At 38.6% G+C, this 20,259-nt stretch overlaps 1 protein-coding gene and 2 long non-coding RNA genes across 6 annotated transcripts; 2 read left to right on the top strand and 1 right to left on the bottom strand.

The window, feature by feature from the left end:
- Positions 1-70: 70 nt before the first annotated feature.
- On the bottom strand, positions 71-19,530 carry LOC120103925 (DNA repair protein RAD5A-like). Of its 4 annotated transcripts, XR_005513578.1 has the most exons (21): positions 18,758-19,529; positions 18,519-18,652; positions 18,201-18,336; positions 17,488-17,541; positions 17,265-17,414; positions 17,014-17,165; positions 16,851-16,935; positions 16,502-16,771; positions 16,182-16,328; positions 15,912-16,067; positions 15,675-15,742; positions 11,671-11,793; positions 11,490-11,589; positions 11,291-11,403; positions 8,814-9,092; positions 8,505-8,705; positions 7,627-7,720; positions 7,456-7,527; positions 5,638-5,736; positions 1,103-1,169; positions 71-723 (listed from the first exon to the last, which is right to left on the bottom strand). XR_005513578.1 is itself a non-coding variant. In XM_039130672.1 (20 exons), the coding sequence occupies exons 1-20, from the start codon at positions 19,307-19,309 to the stop codon at positions 601-603; spliced, it is 3,108 nt and encodes a 1,035-aa protein (XP_038986600.1). In that variant the 5' UTR covers positions 19,310-19,527; the 3' UTR covers positions 71-600. The 4 variants fall into 4 exon arrangements, 3 of the variants coding, with proteins under 3 accessions (XP_038986600.1, XP_038986601.1, XP_038986602.1); XM_039130672.1 differs by lacking the exon at positions 1,103-1,169 and having other exon boundaries at positions 18,758-19,527; XM_039130673.1 differs by lacking the exon at positions 1,103-1,169 and having other exon boundaries at positions 18,201-18,321; positions 18,758-19,527.
- On the top strand, positions 2,700-3,442 carry LOC120112101. Its single transcript, XR_005513580.1, has 2 exons — positions 2,700-3,019; positions 3,312-3,442. It is a non-coding gene; the product is annotated as an uncharacterized LOC120112101 (long non-coding RNA).
- LOC120112100 lies at positions 4,400-4,898 on the top strand. The gene is made up of 2 exons (XR_005513579.1): positions 4,400-4,513; positions 4,616-4,898. It is a non-coding gene; the product is annotated as an uncharacterized LOC120112100 (long non-coding RNA).
- Positions 19,531-20,259: the final 729 nt, after the last annotated feature.

Below are 20,259 nucleotides of genomic sequence, written 5' to 3'. Positions count from 1 at the left end.
CCAATATCAGACAAGCACTCGCACAGAGATATGCTTCATATACATCCAACATCCATATCAATTTCAAGTCTCAGCAACTAAAAGGATATTGTATTGGCCCACTTCCATTTCTATCAAATTACTCGGTTCATGTAAATTGGCAACAAGGGAGTTGCAACCCAATTGTCCCCATTGATGTCATTCATGTTTACAGGGGCTCTGGAACCTGCCTGTAAGTGTTTGGAAAAGCATTTCATAATACAAAACTTGCCTAAAGCTTTCACAGATATTTCGCGCTTTTTACAAAACCAAATGGCTGCCACAGTGCTTTGCCCATGCATGTTGGCAATGGCGGAATCCGGAAGCAGAAGACTGGAGGCAACACATACAGCACTAACAACTAAACTGATTGAGAAAATCAGGATGCTGATGCTATGGAGCCCGCACATTAGCCTCCACCACCCATCAATATCTATCTATCAACAAAGCTTGCACACAAGCTTGCCTGATGACCAATCGCTGTATACCAGTACTGCAGTTATGAACCCATCAAAGAAACAACAGCTCAGCATCTACAATATGTTCAGATGCTGAAGGATGGTAATATCTCCTTCTGAACTTCTAAGTGAAGAGCATTTTCAGTTCTTCTATGCGTGCAGTGCGAACTTCCTGATCGGTTAGGGCCCCAGAGATCAGCCTTTGTTTTCGTGCCTGCACAGCTTCCATTCTTTCCTCCACTGTTCCCTAAAAAATGCCAATACAAAAATAGTATGCTTGGCAGTCAGCTCAGGGATGATCAAGACCTTCAAATACGTCAAGCAGATACAAAAGGTGCTGCAAGTCTAATGAATGTATAAAGGCCAAGATTCACAATGAGAGTGAAACTTTTAAGGTTTTTCACAGCATAAGCTACAGGCAGCAGTCAATACAGGATAGGATGAACAAGAATAAACAAGGGCTACATGAAATGCTTAGTGGTTCCCCCATAAACTAATGCAAACATGTCTTGGACTAAAAAGGAACTCTCATGCCTCTCTGGGGGCCGTATGGGTTTTGACGGGTGCCCTAGAACTAGAAATGAAAACCACCACCATCTGTAGATATGCTGAAGTAGAGGAATTACCAGCTGAGTGGCAGAATAGATGCATTCCAATTTGCAATAGCAAGATAGCATATTAGAGCAATTGCCTCTGGCAAATAATTTGAAGTGAAATGCTTGAGATAAAGGCACAAAAGAGAAAGGACATAAGATAGTAGATTTATAACATTGAAAAAAAAAGGTGAATCCTTGCATCCTATAAACTTGACAACATAAATAATCTTTATTTCATGAACTACGTCAGCAAAAACAAGTTACAGAATCCCAAAGAAATGGGAAGCAAGAAACTCTTGAAGACTCCAAGTACAGGGATATAAAGGCAACAAGAAAAGTGCACATAAAAGCTCTAGAGAAATGAATGAAGGGATGCAGCATGATTGATGAGCCCAAGCAAACTCAGATTCAACTTTCGAACTGTTTGAAAAAAGAATACAAAATGGAACAATCAACTAAGATGCATTTACAATTTGTAACATAAATAAGAATCAAACAAAAGAGTGTTGGTTTGGTTCAACAGAACAGGTGCAGAGGACAGGAAGCAAGCAGCTGATGTTGGAACTCTATAATAGAGCAGGAGTAGGTGATGAGAGCCTTGAATTTCTTTTTTCTAAAAAAAAGGTAAAAGGTAACCAGAATGATGAAACCCCAGGCATCTCTTCAAAATTGGCACCTGAGACAGCAATTTGAAGGAGCATTATGGAAGCAAACAAAAGCTTTATGTTCTGGTTAGATATGAGAACTTTCCAATGCAGATGATGACAATTAGGTCATTAAGTTTCACTGACATGTTAGTAATGGTTAGTTATAGCAATTTTGCACAGAGATTTGGAAAAATAAAATTGAGAGCAATTCACAAACAAGGTCTCTCAAACAGTAAGGAGAAAGTCCAGAAGGTGATTCAAGGTTTGTTAACACATAAACGCACATCTGATGGTTGCTGTATTGTAACTAATCCACCATAGAGTGAAAATGGCCTATACGATTACACTGTTTACACATTCAACAGGCCAAAATCCTCTAAATAAACACACTACACATGTGCACACAGTGAAAAAATATATGATAACAACCACCATTTATCACAATTAGAATCAATTTTACAAACAGCTAAGTGCTAACTGCAATGATACTCAGATAGGGGTGGCAAAGTATGACCCGACCCGCCAACCCGACCTGCGTTCGACCCGCCATAAACAGGTTCGGGTCTGGCCTAAACAGGTTCGGGTCGTAAACAGGTTGACCCGTTTAACCTGTTTATTAATTAGGTCGGATACGGGTTTGAAATGTCTTGACCCGTTTAACCCGTTTAGATTGTAATTGAGCTGCTGCCGTCCATCTAAGATCAGGTGGTTTATAATCACTAGGAGTCCTCACAAACCCTAGGTCCCTAACCCTTTTCTATTCCCCGTGCGCTGTGCAGCCATGCGGCCGTGTCATGTGAGAGCTTGGAGTTGGAAGCACCGAGCACGCGAGTCTGAGAGGAGGGGAAGATCGCCGCAGTTAGGAGGGGAAGAAGATCGCCCCGAGTCTGAGAGGAGGGGAAGACGAAGATTGCCGCGGTTAGGAGGGGAAGATCGCCGTAGTTAGTATTTTAATGTTCTCATAATTTCGCTGCTGCCCCAATTTTTTATTTTCCTTTTCTTTTGTTTTTGGTTTCAATCGATCTAGGTTAAGCAAGTTTTGCAAGGATTTCTCACTTGATTTATATTTTTATTCACAAGGTTCTGAAGATTTTCTTTTGGATCAGCAGTTCTTCCGATGAAGTGAGAGCTTCGTTACCTTTTTTCCTCTTTGTGAAGTTGTTGCTCTTCTGGTCCTCGGTGTTCTCCGATTCCGGCTTCTTTCTTCGGTGGAGTGAGAGCTTGGAACCCTATGATCGTCAGATCGGACGGCGGATCAGCCCAGAAAACAGAGTTGAGAACCGTTTCTTGGATAGGAGAGGTGATTTCATCCATCCATTTTCCGGAGTTAAATCTTCGATTTTCTTTCTCTCTCTTTTTATATGCAATATTGCAATGTTACTTATTTTTTTACCCGGGTTTAAAATCCATACATTTGATTTCAATCTCCAACGTAGTAGCATTCAGGAAGGATTTAAGAAGATCGACTATTTGCTTCTTTTTTTTTGACAACTTGATAAAATGACCAAGATACTGTTTTTTTTAAAAAAAATGCTGATCCTATTCATCGACTTCTTTTTATTAAATTAATAAATATATTTGCTGGCTTTCAGGTGGAAGCTCCTGGAATTAGCTGGATCTCTCTCATTGCCGAAAGCAAGTCTATTTACTTGGATCTTAAATAAGCTTATCATCTACCTCATGTTTGTGAATGTCTACACTGTAATACTAATTTGGTAAAAGGTGTGCTTTTTGCCTGGCGCTGTTTGGAATTTTCAGAGATTTGGTAGCATGAGCACAAGACGGGGTTTTAATTTCCATTTGAAATTATTTAAGTGTCATACGGTATTTTCTTGAGCATACTGCTACCCCAAGGATAGCACTAAATCCTTTAGCTGACCTATCAACTATGTGAGAACATTATCTGTTGTTTGATTTGAAGTACTGCTTTGTTTATTCCTTGAGAGCAGAGATCAATGAAATTCCATACCGCCTTGTGGTTGCTGGTCGATTTTTCTTCAACATGCGTGGTCTTTGAAACTTGTATTTGTGGAGGTTGGTTTTGTTGGTTGTTGTTAAATTTGGCTCCTTTTTCCCCTGAGAAAGTTCTTAAGTTTGGCCTCTGGTTTATTCTCTGTGTCTTGCAGATAATATTATAGTAGTAATTCCCTCTGTGAAATCTTTCCTTTTTCTGTCTTTTGGACCTCTTCCATGCATAGATGTTGCTGAAGGATTGCTCCTTATTGCATTAACAGAGACCATCTCAATTTTATGGATAAGTGTCGCCTTAGTTATTGTTGTGTCTTGTTGTTTTTATTTTTTATCTTTGTTGTGTTCTTGATTCATTGTGGTTATACTGTTGTAATTTAGGCTTGTTATGCTGTTTGTTTGTTATGCCATTTGTGTCCCTCGGTCAAATCAGTTTAACTTGTTATGTTTGGTCACTTTGTTTCTAAGATTCTGGTGTGGATTACATGCTATGTGCTAGTGTCACTGGGGTAGGTTCTGTATATTACTGGTCCACTACATTTCTTTCTTCTATCATATTATGTGAGTTGCTTCTGCTCATAAAGCAAACTAAACTGTGTTGCATGGGTCTCTACTGCATATTGTTGTTTCAGCACTTTCTGTGCCTCTAAATCTTATGATTTATATTTGCTGCTTCACTAACCTCTCATGTATCTCAGATGCCTTTCATGATTTACATTTGTTGCTTCACTAACCTCTCATGTATCTCAGATGCCTTTCATGATTTTCAAAAGCTTTGGATTATATTGACAAAATTGTCCTTGTCTTTTCTCCAGGATGCTTACGGGTACCATTTATGGATTACTGATGTTTGTCTGTGCTTGTTAAATTAGATAGAGATTGTACCAATAAGCTGCAACCTTACTTCAGTGAAGCGTGTCCTTTGCAGGCAAAAATTCTCAAGGTGAAATTGTTGTTAACATTGAAAGACTACTCAAGTGCTATTTCAGAGACTGGATACATACTTAAACAAGATGAAGATAATTTGGAGGCACTACTGCTTCGTGGCCATTCTTATTATTATCTCTCAGACCATGATGTTGCTACATGGTTTGACTTATGAAAATTCCTATACAGAATTACAGATATATGTAAAAGGTTTCAAACCTTGTGTCATATGTGCACTCTTTTGCACTTTGCTGCAATGATGTTCTCCTTTTATTTAAGCTGCAGTTATTAACTCAACTCTGCAGATTATCACTTCCAAACATTTGCAATGTCTAATGTCTGCACATGTTTAACATTCTGTTGCATGCTAGAGCTAATTTATTCTAGTGCTTTTGGTATGCCAAGAAAAAGTGAACAAAAAGAACATGAAAGTTCATAAGAAAGTTTAAGATGCAGGCAGTCCTATATCTATGTTGGTAACCATGCATATTGTTCAGAGATATACTTTGCTAAAGGAAACAGATTAAATCCTAAAGAAAACAAAAATTAAAGCCTAAAGGAAACAAAAAGGGGCAAGCAATCTTTTTTTCAACTAATTTTCTTAATTACTGCAAACATGTTAAACAGGTCGGGTCGGGTCAGGTAAACAGGTTAAACAGATCGGGTTAGGATGGGTTGGGCTAAACAGGTTAAACAGGTCGGGTTGGGTTGGGCAAACAGGTTACCTGTTTATTAAACAGGTTAAACGGGTCGGGTCGGGTTACCTGTTTAATAAACAGGTCAGGTTCAGGTTGTAATTTCTGACCTGTTTAATAAACAGGTCAGGTTCAGGTTTATAATTTTCTGACCCGATTTGTATCTGACCCGACCTGTTTATGTCTGACCCGACCCGATTGCTACCCCTATACTCAGATAAGCCTGATTGAATCCCGTAAATAGTAAAACAACGAGATAAAGAAGGCATTCAATTACCTGGAAGGATGCTTTCAGAAAACAAAACAGAAAGGGTTAAGAATATATTACCTTTACAATGAATCTTTTGATAAATACATTCTTAGTTTGACCAATACGATGAATGCGCATCACAGCCTGTTCCTCAACAGCTGGGTTCCACCAGGGATCCTAAAAGGAAAATAGATGGGCAAAGTACTCACGTCAAAACTACAAATAACTCAATGGTATTCATGTCAAAACTATAAATGACTCAACAATGCAGATAGAAATTCTCATCAGCTGTTACCATTATAACATGCTTTGGCTTCACTACTACTTGCGATTCCCACTGGAAGGTAGCTAGGAAATGTTTTGATCACATTTATATTTCATGTTTTGTTGTTAAAAAGCCAACAATATCACATCTAACACAATTCTCTCCAACGACCATTATTTACATGAATTGATATAGATATTGGTCAAAATGTTGCCTACAATTCTGGATTGGAATCGAGACATAGATGGAACCATTTTGGGCTCGTTTGGTTCGCGGGAAGCATTTTCCTTCCTAGGAATATGATTCCTGGGAAACAAATTCCTAGGAAGAGGATGCCTAGGAAAGTATTTTTGGCATGTTTGGTTGACCATGGGAAAGTGACAAATTTCCAAGGTGCTTATGTTTGGTTGGCCATCCACTTTCCTAGGAAAGTTATATATAATTCCTATTATGCCCTTAATAAAAATTAGGTTTTTAATGCCTCTTTAATGCTTCTTTAATACTGAAGGGACTTTTTGGGAAAAAGTAAAAATGAAGTGATTCCCGCCTCATGGGAAAGTAACTTTCCCATGTTTCTCATGGGAAAGACTTTCCCATGAAATGTGGGAATCACATTCCCATGGGAATACAACTTTCCCTTCTCTCTCCTTTGAAAACTCCAACCAAACAAGAGGCATCTCATTACTTTCCCGTTGACCACACTTTCCCCCCTTCTTTTCCCGCGAACCAAACGAGCCCTTTAAGAGAGAGGATCTGATAACATATGGTCTATGACTTCGTTCCTGGGAAATTAAGTTTTCATTAGATGAAATCCAACCATGTAATCATGTGATAGCATGGAAATGGAGACATTCTCTAACACTGTCATAGAAACTTTAGGCACCAGTATCAACAAAATATCCTAGACATGGTCCATTAATATGCATGAAGTAGGAGAAGCAACCAGCATATTTGAGGTGATTACCAAAGACATGATAGGCTAAAGTGCTACGCAAGATTATAACTGTCATTCCAATTATAGGTTCGATAATGTCATTGTGGTCATATTTGCAACATCAAAAGTTACAGGAAAATTGTCATTCTTCTATTTAACTGTGCATTGATTTGATGTATGCAAGTTTGATCACAAAGCCATTGTGCTTGCAGAGCTCAATAGTAAGAACTTGTGGCTCGTGCAGAGGTAAGATGGCTGGGCAATTACGATTGGGCATAAACAAATGAGGTGCCCCTAGTGAGGTACCCATCGGATACATTATTTAAGCTGGAGTATTTGCTTAAGGTCAATCCAAAACAATCAAAAGAAGTATGATTGGAAATATTGTTGTCTGGTGACTTCTCAAATCTGTATAGTTATTTAAACACTTCAAACCTTCCCATGAAAATGTAAAAAGGTTCACATAAATGTTTCTATTTCAAATATGATGCAGTCTCTTTCTGAAGAGTTGAAATCTGAAAATGGTACTCCTATTAACATTCAAGTCTCTGTCTCTGAAAGGAAATACAAGTAGATCAAATTATATGCAAGCAAATCCTTGTCCTTGACCAAGAAAGAGATGATACAATTAACTACAGCAAGCAGATTTTCCTTAGTACTCCAGATCTGCCAAAAAAATTCCAGAAAACTCACATACCATGAGAAAGGCATTAGATGCTGCAGTAAGGTTTATTCCAACACCACCAGCCTTTAATGACATAAGTAATACCTGGGATACATAAAGTTTTAAGTCAAGATACACATAATGCAGCATACAATGCTTTAAATCAGGAAACCTCATGGGATAAGGGTTTGACAAATTACAGACCAATATGTTCTCATCCTCTGAAAAGTTGTTTATTACTTTTTCCCGTTGCTGCTGATTTAAGGTCCCATCCAATCGAACAAATGTGAGATTACATCTGGAACCAGAAAATGAAAAACAAAATCATAATTTTATGGTGCAAATTGAGTGGCGATCACATTAGTATTCAACCAATTGCAAAAATGTATGGAGCATGTCATGTGAACAAGATCTTCGAGCCACAACACCAATCACGTGGTGAAGTTTTAATACATCTATTACTTATTAAGCTATAACTACAACATATCATGATTTAGAATCATGAGCTCATAACTTCTCATGCCTAGAACATGGCAGTAACTGGTTTAAAGAAAACTATCAACGAAGTACTTGGCCAGATGACTAAAGTAGGTTTTCATAACTACCAGAGGAGTTGACATACATACAATATATATATATATATATATATATATATATATATATATATATATATATATATATATATATATATATATATATATATAATTTGACATTTCAGAATGTCAGATATTTTTAAGAGATTTCATGCTGCAAGACATGAATCTACATGCTGAACTTTACATATAAGATGCAAGTGAATGATATTAGGTAAGAAAGAGACATGAGGGGTTTTTGACTAAACACAATAAAACAAACTATGTTTGGGAAGAACAGATCTCAAATCAACCATTGAACACATAATGGTTTTGACTCTATAAATTCCTTTATTTCCAGCATATTGTTTTGATTTATTCATTTGCTGCTACAAACACTCAATTGGGGCTTTTACATGTCTTTCCCTAACTGTGTGTAACCTTCATTTCCAAATATCACCCTATTCTACCATTCCAAAAGTAACATCATCATGAAGCAAATATTATTACCGAGAAAGAGGGATCTGGAGAAGATCCAAAAAAGCAGTCCACTGGCTAAAAACAATGCTTTTGGCACCAAGACTGCGAAGGTTTTCCAGTTCCCGAAGAAGAACTGAAACTTTGGAGGATTCTACCCAATTCTTCTCAATATCTATTTGGAATCGATTATCAGTTGGAGCAGTTATAAGATCCTGCCTATTCATGGACTTCCTGTAAGACAACAGATACAAAATTGCACTATGCAATAAGTTCATGATAAGCAAGTACAAGCTCAAACAATACCTGAGAAAATAAACAAAAAGTGAAACTGGAAGATACCTACAAACAGGACATAGACCACTCGTGGTGCTCCGCCAGCTAGCCAAGAGGCATTCTCGGCATAAACGGTGAGCACATGGTGTTAGTACTGCATCTTCAAAAGCTTCTAGGCAAATTGGACACTCTCCTTCTTCGCCTTTACGCAACTCTTCCACTACCTCTTTAATGTATGCCCTTGAAGGGACAGCACCAGAATCTCTGCTATCAGCATCCTTACCACCTTTAAGGAACCGCTTTGCAAGTTTGTTGAGATTGGAGTATTCTTGCGTATCACCTCGACTGGCAAAAGCACAGCTTCAGTCACCAATTGTAATAGACTATTCTAGGGCATGTTTAGCCTCGTTGTTGCTTTTCTGTTATTGTTTATCTACAGAATACTGATATACCACATGGATATTGATGTTGAAGATGACACTTACAGAAGATTTCCGCTATCAGTTGCTTTTATTTTCACTCTTTTTTGGAAAGCATAAATCTTCGCTTCCAGAAACTCTAAAGATCTTACAAATGATTTTGAGAAAAAAGGAGTTTAATCATACATATTGTTCAATCTAGTTCTCTTTCTTCTTGGATTTTTAACAACAGAAATGAAAAACGAGATCAATACCAAACAAACCCTTAAATAAAAGATCTAAGAAATTAGATTTCCAAAATGAAAACCAAACAGACCCCAACCAGTTGTACATATAAAACAGATGAAACAATCTGTATGGTTGGTTAACATAAATAATCAGATACAATGCTCATGCAGAGAATCAATAGATATTGTTTTTTTTTCTTTTTCCTTTTTTTTTTTTGGTGGGGGGGAGGGAGTGTGCAATTAAAAAAGCAGAAAAACTATAGCAAAACTCACCTAGCATAAAATTGATAAGAGAGTGGAAAAATGACGCAGATAAGATACTCCGTTAGAATGACATTAGATGACAAAAGAATCTATCTGACGTTATTGAATTAATAAAGTCCTTAATAGCATAATGCGAACAAAAGTGCATGTGCATCAACAATAATTAACCTGAACAACCATACATACTAGTACGAATCAACATCTGGCATCTGCCATGCTCAGCTACAATGTATCATATATTAAAGCACAATCTATTTTTCTTCTTCAAAATTTTGTAACGCATCCTATATCTCAAATTTTAAGTTAGACCCTCCAAATGTGGACATCCTCAAGCACCAAATAAAATGTTACCATCATTTATCTTACATAGACTTTTTCAATTTGATAAAGTTGCACCTATTGCATATGGAGGAAACACATCCATTGGCTCATGTCACTTGCAAATAATAATAGCATTGGATGATGAATCTACAATTGTTTACATGTTTTAAAATTAGTTGGACCAAAATAGTGTACATCAAATCGGAAAATTATGTAAATATTTACAAGTTGGAACTGTAATTAAAGTTCAGAAATGAGAGATTTCCAATTCATTTACTAAAAAATGTAGGATAGATGGCCTAGGGTTTCAACAGTAAAGTGGGGATTCATGTCAAGAGTGTTACTAGTTTAATATATCCAGCACATAAATGAATTTCACAAGACAGCTATAGGGCTGGTTTAGTTATACAGATCAAAATGTTGGGCGGTGAAGAGGGATAACTCCAAAAGGCTTTGTGTGCAAGAAAAATCTCCCTTCTAAACCCATTTTTTTCTTTCAAATTATGTTAAAGGTAGCAAGTAAACAAGCATTTAAACTACAAATAACAAGTTCGGAATCAAGATTAAAATTGGTGAAAACTCCATATACTGTATTAAACGCAACATCCAACCAACATAACCAATTTATGAAATTAGTGTTCTTTCAGCGAACTGAAAATTATATCCTACAAGAACTAAAGACATAGTTTTGAGGCTGTACAGAGTTCACATCCATAGTGATCATTTTCCATGGACATGGTCACACAGAAATGTGAGTCAGATTCAGATAGGCAATGGAAAATCAGAATAAGAAAAGGCATGATGATCAAGATTCAAGGACTCAACCATATAAAGGACATTTCAATCATATGAATTAAAAATAATTTATAAACAAAAATATTAGCAGAAGTGTAAATGAAGGGAAGTGACTAGCACTTTCTAGAATGAAAAAAGTATTCCAATGTATCATTCATAATTATCTTTCCTAAAAAGTAACTACATTCTGCTATATAAAATTTCAAGGGTCTGACATGTCTTCTTGTTTCAGGTAGCGATCATGTGTTGATTCATCATATTTTATAAGGAATAGGTCATCAGCATTACAGTGAAAAGTTGACAAGTTCCATGACCATGTACTTCATTCAAGACTCGAAATAAGTCAATTAGGAACATGTGTAATGGTAATTCTAGATTGGTTAAGTATGATGACCACGAGAACAATATTGATGACAGCACCTGCATACAAGAAATAATTGTGGATGGGAAAATTCTCAGGAGCACACTATCAAAATTGTAGACATTAACGAATCTGATAACAACCTTAGAAGCTAACCTCATTACAAGGAATGGATGATCACAACATTGACGAAGGCGTAAAAGCAGCTCCAATATTGAAGCATAATTGTGAAGAACACGCCCTTGCTCAACAAACTGATCAAACTTTACCTGAAGAAAACTTCAAAATACCATGTGACTTATCTGTAAAATAGAAGTGCACCATTGGGCATTCAAAGCATACAACAAATATATACCTTTGATCTTCTAAACAGAGCCTCATAGAAGTCCTTCTCGGCTGCTGACATCTCGCAATAAAGTACTTCAACATTTGCCGGAGGAAGAACAAGGATTGGCCTGCAACAAATGATACAAGGAAGAAACAACACTTCAGCAATAAATTGAGATGAGGCCCAAATATTATGCATGCTGGCTCACCTGCCATCTCTATCTGTGCTGGACTTCGTTCTCCTTAACATTATTGGCTTTAAGATGGACTGCACCAGCTTTAATCCACGTTCATCACCTTCCTCGTATGGCCTTTGTATGAGTTTATGCCACCTTCAGAACACAAGAAACCAAATAAGAATCATAAATTATCCAACAAGGAATACAAAACAATGATTTATAACACAAGCACCAAAATCAAACAATGGAAGATAGGACCAACAATTGCAATCACTCAACAAGAAGTTCCTTGTTGCCACAACTTCATTAAACAACCTTGTTGGAGCGCTACTAAGTCAAAAAAAAAAAATGTTCGCTGTCACATGGAGAAATTGTCCAAGACCAACAAATCTTTAAGACTATAGAAATTGTCACTAGCATCTCAAATCTAATTGTAGGATTTCAGAATACAGCAAATCTCTTTTTTTTCCTGTTTCCATTTGCCACAAAGAAAACAGCAGCTGCAATCAGTTTTTTTCTCAGCCACTCTTACCTACCAACAAACTAATGCCCTTCACAAGAATGCCTGCACAAGCTCGTTCTTGTTTATCTAAGCAACCTAAAGATCCTTGTAGAAGCTTTTAGGAATTTACAATCTTTCACCTTTTATCATCCCAGTACCTATGAAACCCATTTCAGTTTAGAATTCACAAATTTGTTTTCATTGTGCATTGTATCTTCCTGGACGATTATCAGTCATATCCAGCTAGAAATTGGTAATTTATCATCATCTTGACCATCATTTAATCAGATTCATCGCCCATGAACATTTATCAGCAAACTAAAGTTACTAAACAAATTTCCTCAAGCCATTTTGATCCTGATATAAGTACCTTAAGCCTTTATTTGACTCAATACAACCAGTTTGCCTTTTTAGCCACCACTATTTAAAGTTCTTCCTTCATTTAAGTTTAGAAGGACCCAGAGCCATTGCCTAGCAAACATATGAAACACATATTGGATTTGACTCCATTTAATTCTAATGACTACTTTTTCCCATCACACAAATGCATAAAGATCAACTTTCTTTGACTAACTCTTATCGAATCAATAAGCCTGGTTGGACCTAGTTTCTCTTGATGATGCTTCTATTATCCTCAATATAGCCAACCTACATTTTTATTTCTCTAGTTCCTTCCATTTTGGACTAAGGATTTACCAGCACTAGTTCGTGGCCTAGCAAGCAAGCTGCCGCAATGTCCAGCTTGCAAGCACCTCTCGTCCGAAGCACTTCAAGTCTCTAGGCTTGAGGCAATAGGAAGACAAGCTTGAAAGCCACACTTGCACATGACACTTGCTCCTTTCTTTCCAACTTGGTGCTTTCAGTCCCGTCAAAACTTTTTTTTCACTTTTTAGGCCTTCAACCCAAGTGAAAATGTAGAGTGCTTTTCACTAGTTTGATTGGTGGATCGGTTTGGTTTCTGCTTTAATTCCTTTCTTGCGCACTCAATCATCCCCTGGTCAAGCTCCGGATGAAGCTCATGCTCGAACACTTGGTGACCTTTTCTATTTCGTTAAAGAGACTTGTCAACAGTGGTGGTTCATAAAGCAGATTGTTGCTCCATGATTAGTCAAACTAAGAGAAGAGAGAAAAGAGGCAGTCCTTCCAATCAAACAAGCGACCCACCAATTCCAACAATTGCAATGACAGCCATCAAAGCAAGATGTATAGGCTGGAAGGATGAAGTGGAAAGAGCGGAACTTGACAAGTCTCTCTACTACTAAGCTAACGGGCAGCTTTCAAAAATTGCTACCACATCTGTGCTTTGCTATGATTTGGTACAGAACCGAATGCAAAGCAAGCTTAATGCAAGCAACATAGGTAATCAAGCAGCAATAGAGAGACAAAGGTCTGATTTCGTATAGTGGCAAATTCAACCACAAACAAAGCAGCCCTAGCCCTTTTTGAAGCCGACCTAGTTGCTAGTAGGTAATCATGCAGCAATCAAGAGCCGAAGGTCTAATTTCACCTAGTGGCAAATTCAACCAACAAAGAAAGCAACCCTAACCCTAGACCTTTTACTAGAGGTCTTTTTGGGACTCTAGGTTTCTCCAGCTCAAAGTTCAAAAATCATGTCTCGCCCATGTACTTTCAACTGACTCATGCACATAATATAATTATCTATTTTTCATCCTAGCATACTCGGAAGATAGTATGATCATGTGACTCATTTTTTAATTGCTAATTAAGCTAGAAATTCTACCCTTAACACAACATCCAAAACTTGGGGCAAGGATCGCCATCTCGGTACCAAACCCTGTACTGATACTATCATGGTATAGTGTCAATACATCTAGTATAGAGGTCAGTTCAGCATACGCCTATACCGTGCATCGGTTCAGTACTGTTATGGTACGTTATGGTTTGTACGCATTGGTACCGACCTTGGAGTGCTCTACATTTGTGAATTTCATCATCCGTTGCATCCTTGACCTTATTCACTACTAATTAACCCTTTACCCAACTCATCCCATGGCCCATGCAAATAAAAAAAAAAATCTAGGTTTTGCAAGGTCATTACCTAGCAACAACTTCATCATCCAACATGGTCATAAGCGTAGCAACTCAAGGCCTCTCAAAATAGTTCAACCTCACTTCAACATCTATCTATTCACCTTTATTGCAAGATATCCTTAAGGTTTCATAAAAAATTCCTCATTCATCATTTTTATACCATTAAGGCATCTAGTTCCATACATTAGACAATCATTCTCAAGGCAAAAACTTGGTGTTTTGCAACCTGAATTATTTGGAATATGTTAGAGGTAGTACATCTTATAGCACATACATTAACATGCCTATGCTGCATTTGATGTGCAGGCATCAAAAAGAATTTGAATGGAAAAAGAAATGGGAATTGAAGATACGGTATCAGAATCATCATTCCTATTACACTGTTTGGAAGCAATTTTTTTTTCAAAAAAAAAAGCATGATAAAGAATTGGCATTACCATTTCTAATATCAAATTTAGCTAATTATGCAAATATCACCATTTCTAATCATCATTCCCATTACATTGTTTGGAAGCAAAAAAAAATTTAAAAAAAAAGCATGATAGAGAATTGGCATTACCATTTCTAATATCTAATTTATCTAATTTCTAATATCAGAACCAAATTTAGAATTGACTATAATAATTGTTCTTCAAGTCTTTTAATATTTTAAGTAACAACTATTACACAAATAATGGTCACTATTTAACATTTTCACTGTTAAACTAATAAACATTTCTATAATTCATAAATTAATCAAATCATTTATTCTCATTTCAAAACATGAATGCCACCAATTTTCTCATACTAAACACACCACTTATTCTTGGTTAATACCATAAATGCTTCCAATTAGTTTATATAAAGGACTATTCATTCCCATTACCATGCAAAATGAAACCCTTCCTCCCATTTAAGAGTGGAAATTTGTCTATTAGTGAATGGTGAATCCAAAAGAATCACAAGTCCATTACATCTTTTTTTTTTCAAATGAAACTTTGCAATGGGCTCAAAGCTAAAATTCCTATTCCACCTCAAGGCTCATTACATGAACCAAACATTGTACTAGTGTGTCATCCTTCAACAATGTACTCCCTCATTCTTTGAATGGGTTTGTGCACAATGAGCTGTTACAAGTAACCGCGGTACTGCATGCATTCAGTGTGACTCTTCGTGCATCGAACTCAACACTTCCTTCAATATATTGCGTGGGTATGGACATTGAGTTCCCAGTACAAAACAACATTTTTCTTTAAAATATGGTATTTTAAACAACTTGAGAATCATTATAAACAAAACTGTAAGAAGCTGAGCCATGAATAACCAACCAAAAATATTTGCAGCCAAGGATGATAAAAACAATGCATGAAATTAAACTGCAACCATGACTACAGGTGAAAGCAAAAAATACCAGTTGCCAACAAAACCTTATAGCACTTCATTATGCAAAGAAACATATGCTAATACTCAAAGTATCAATGCCAACAATAGCCAGACTTACAGCCCCCAGTTTCCCCAAGGCTCTACTTTCAAAAACCGAAGAAGACTGTATATATCCTCCAGGTTGTTCTGCCACAAAAGCTAGAAATCAGTAACGAGCAACTTTAGTATAAATGAAGTATAAATTACCAAGTTTCAAGTTAGACACATCTACAGATATAGGGGACCAAGCCTTTTAAAACAAAAAAGCAGAACAACAGCCATGTACTAAAATATTATAGCTCTAAATATTATTCACCTGAATAGGTGTGCCTGTGAGACACCACCGCCGATCAGCAGTGAGAGCAGCAGCGGCCATTGAAATTTGGCTTTTAGATGATTTTATAGTATGTGCTTCATCAAGCACAATCCTGAACCACTGGACAGAGTAAAGCCCACCATTATCTTCAGCATTCTACAAGTAGAGAGAAGTGAATTGAGGTGGAGCCCAGAGTCAGTATGAGCAAATGTAAAATCTGCAAGACATGCACAATAAAAGAAATTCCAATATAAGAAATTCGCAAATTACCTCAGCAGAAAATTCTGATGCTAACACACCATAGGTGGTCAGGACAACATCACTCTGTGCTAGATATTTTGCATCCTTCGGCCTGCTTTGTCCATAGTGAACATAAACAGTGAGAGCAGCTGGCTGAACATGCGCTTCAATCTCAGCCTGGCATTCAACAGAAACAAATTGTTCGCTTCTCAGCAATTGCATATAAAGTAAGCAGCATGTCTTCATGCAATAACTTTTCCGGGCAAGTTACAATCAACAGACTTTACTGTAAGCACAGTATAAGAAATACCATATAGAACAACCAAAAATCAAGTAATCAGCTGGTTTACCTTCCATTGGCCAAGCAATGTCATAGGACAAACAATTAGACTACCGCCACCTACAAGTGTGGCCTTATGTTTCAACAGCTTGCTGAAGCCAGAAATGCCTGTTAGTTTCTTCGAATCATTTGGAGATTGATCAGACATGTGGCTCATTTCATTAGCTTCATGAGAGGCCTGACTTGCGGGAGAAGTGGGTGAGCACCCTTTATTAGGATGGGCAAGAAGAAGAGCTATTGTCATAATTGTCTTTCCTAGTCCCATTGCATCTGCCAGCATCTTAAATTGCATAACTGAGTCAATATACAATTAACTGAAAGATTAGAAACTATTTTTCACGGTCAATATAGATTAATACCCCTCCTCTCGCAATTTTGAGGGTGCTAGGAAATTCAATAGTAGCATCACCCGAAAATGCATTCAAGTAAACAACAAGTCCTCTCCTACAAACAAAAAATAGATAGTCAGCTTATGATTTTGAATTTCATCAAGGTAAGCAAAGGCATACATATTAATCATACTTATCCACAAGGCGGTACGCATCCCAACATGGGTGAAGAGTTGTTGCTGCCTCCTCAAAGCATCTTCCTTTCTCAATCTGCACCATCCAGTGGAGAGCCTGTTTTTGGTAAGGACGTAGCTCGCATTGCAGAGTTTCTGGTGGCACCATTTCCTGAAAAATGAGATAGAAGGGAGAGATAAAACATCACAAATACATAGATAATATGAAGTCAGATGTCTCACAACCAAAGGTTCAAACATATATAGGTACCTCTAACAGGGAGCTGTCTGAGATTCCGACAATATTATCCAAATCAGGATCTGAAATAATCTCCTGATCATTTTCTATTTTACTTCCACTGCTAGATACTTTTCTACATTTTTCTGAAGGTAACACTGCTGAAAGCACTCCAGAGCTGTCCTGTTCAAGCATCATCATGAGCAAAAGTCTAGCAAGAAACAAATGGGACACAAACAGTGAATTTGGCATTTACCTTGGAGGCCATGGGCCGTTTCCTAGCGTAAAGGTCCTCTGGAGTGATCTCAGCCTGTTTATGTTTTAAAGATATAAAAAAAAAGAGGAAAATAAACACAGTGATAATTTTGTATAATGAACATAATAAAAATAATGCAGTTAAGCTACAATATAAGCAACATAATCATAAACAGAGGGGCAAGCCTCCTCCCGTGTACTTAAGCTGTCTGATTTGATCTCACTTTTATTAAAATAAGAGTCTCATCCAATAAGGCCCAATTTCCCCAAAGTGGAAATTATTTTTTTTCACTACCTCCATGCATTTTTTTAACCTCCCCCTTCCTTTTACCCCTAGACTTGAATCCATGACCTTCACAGGGATATTTTTTCAGTCATGGAAGCAATAGCAAAGCATGGTAAACAACAGCTAGAATTACCGTACTTCAACCACGCGAATGCTAAACAGAGTACTCAAAGCAATGAAGTGACCCTATCTAAGAGAGAGCAAGTGACCCTATCTAAGACACAATAGTGTCTTCCAGCATCATGGATGGAAGCATTAGTTGTGGGCCAACTAAAATGCTTTTTAAAAAAATGAAAGAAGCTTTGATGAGCTTCAAGAGGCACTTGTTCGGAGGTCAAATAATAGCAGCAGCAAGTGCATAGAAGAACACTTTGAGAACAATTAGATAGCAGGGCCACATGCAATGAAGTTGTAACACTGCAAAGCACCTTCTTGAAAGGAGTAAGCCCGAGCAATCTAAACAGGTTTGGAAGTGCATGAACTGTAGACTCCTCGGAGGCAGGACGACTAGGCTTCACTGATGTCTGATGGTGCTTGCGGAACATCGAACTGTTGATGTATACACTGAAGAACACGTTCATACAAAAGGAAAGCATGATGAAAAATAACGATAAACAACAACAAAAAGAAAGAAAGAAAAATGTATTTATATGTATAAACGAGAAGACTCCAAGAACGGCGGGCAAGGACCCCGATAGAATTTGTGAACAAGATCTGTATATAAGGTGCGATTGTGTAAGTGATACCTGACTGACAAGAGAATAGTGTCCATGATGCCAAGGGCATCTGGAGCAGACTTACAGCTACCTTCGATCCTGATCTTATTCGCCCTCACAAGAGGCAAAAGGCAACGAGCCCACTCGTTTGGGATGCGACCAATCTACAAACACCCAGGATGCAGTCAAGGGAGGTGGAAAAGGAAGATCTCAAGATAGCAGACGTATGAAGGACTCGAAGAGATAAAAAGAGCAAGAGGAGCAGTGACCTCTCCGTGTTCGTGAGTGGAGAACCGCACGATCTCAGAACAAGAAGCCGGGGACCGCCCTCGGCCAGGAAATCTTGCGGTTGAAGAAGAAGAAGTCGAGGTATTTGCGGAAGGGAAGGAGAAGGTGACCCTGTCGCCAGCCTTGAGCCGCCTCCCCTTGCAGGTGGACAGCCCAGCAAGCTCGGAGCTTCCGACGAGCCACCAGTCGCTGTCCGATGCCCTGGAGGTAGCAGGTCCGGATGGCCGCACCGCGCCATTGTCGGGATTCCGGTCCACAGCCAGATCCATGTTGGTGCTCCGAACGAGCCCTTTGCGATCTGGAGCCACGGGGGGAGTGAGGCTTTTCTTTCGGGCGGCGGCGGCGGTAGTGGTAGCGGAGGCGGTGGGTTCGCCGGTGAGGCGGATGTGCGGGGTGTCGAAGATGATGTTGATGGCCGCAGCGACATCGTTGTTGGCCATGTGAAGGGCGCGGATTATGTCAATGTCCGAGAAATCCCGGCCAACCACGGAGCGGACGACGGCGATCTGCTCGTCCGTGGCCTTGTTCCCCATCGGGCGAGCATCGATCAGGAACCCTAATTATGTACCGTATAGTTGAGCCCTCTAACCTAACCCTGGACAATTTACGCTATTGGGCCCAGACGTCGGAGCTGGAGAGGCGAGAAGAGCAGGGGATTATACGCGTATGAGGATTGAAAGAGGGGAGGTGGGCTTTTGGGTTGGAGGGGCCGCCGCCTTTGCAGGAAGTGAACTTCCCGCCTTCCCTTTTACAGCCGATATGCAAGCCACTGTTTTGGCGCGAACGCGCGGCTACCAATTTGCACTTGGAAAAAAAAAATTCTCAAGTCACAGTCCCCTTGCTGATTTGAGCATGGTTTAAATTTTTTTCATAATTGAGTTATGGAGCTTCATCCCGCTCTCATTTTTTTATAGAAATAAGACCAAATAACCCGGACACCCCCATAATCCCATTGTGCCGAAACTTAAAATTTTAGTTTTGAGTACAAAAGTAAACATTATTCAGATGATATGAAAGTGCCCCATGCAAACTGAGGCTTGTTTCGCTAATAAATTTTTTTTGCTCATCAATAAAAAAATTTAATTTAATTGGCATTTTACAAAAGTTTGAATCTGGATAATTATCACATGCATGGATTTTACACCTTTTCTCTTAATAAATAAATTCCATTACACAAATAACCACGTGGCCACGAGTTTAATAAACTTTGTTGCTGGAAATTGGACTCGGGGGCCGCCGCGAAGCCGGGGAAGGAGGAGCTCCGCCGCGGGGAGGGCGGACGGCGGTGCGCCGGCCGGCTGCGTCCTCCTGTGCCCTCCTGGGGGGTGTGAGAGAGCGGAGAGGAGAGTGCGTCCTGTCCTGTCCCGTCCTGCAAAAAAGCCGGTGGCCGGGCTCCCCGGCGCCGGCCCTCCGATGCTTAAGTCAGAGGGGGCAAATATGTGGAAAGAGCAAGCCAGAGGGTGAAGAAGATGAAAAGGATATT

Source organism: Phoenix dactylifera, chromosome 10, assembly GCF_009389715.1.
Source record: "Phoenix dactylifera cultivar Barhee BC4 chromosome 10, palm_55x_up_171113_PBpolish2nd_filt_p, whole genome shotgun sequence".
Taxonomy (NCBI): Eukaryota; Viridiplantae; Streptophyta; class Magnoliopsida; order Arecales; family Arecaceae; genus Phoenix; species Phoenix dactylifera.
This window is presented reverse-complemented; position numbering and strand designations above follow the sequence as displayed.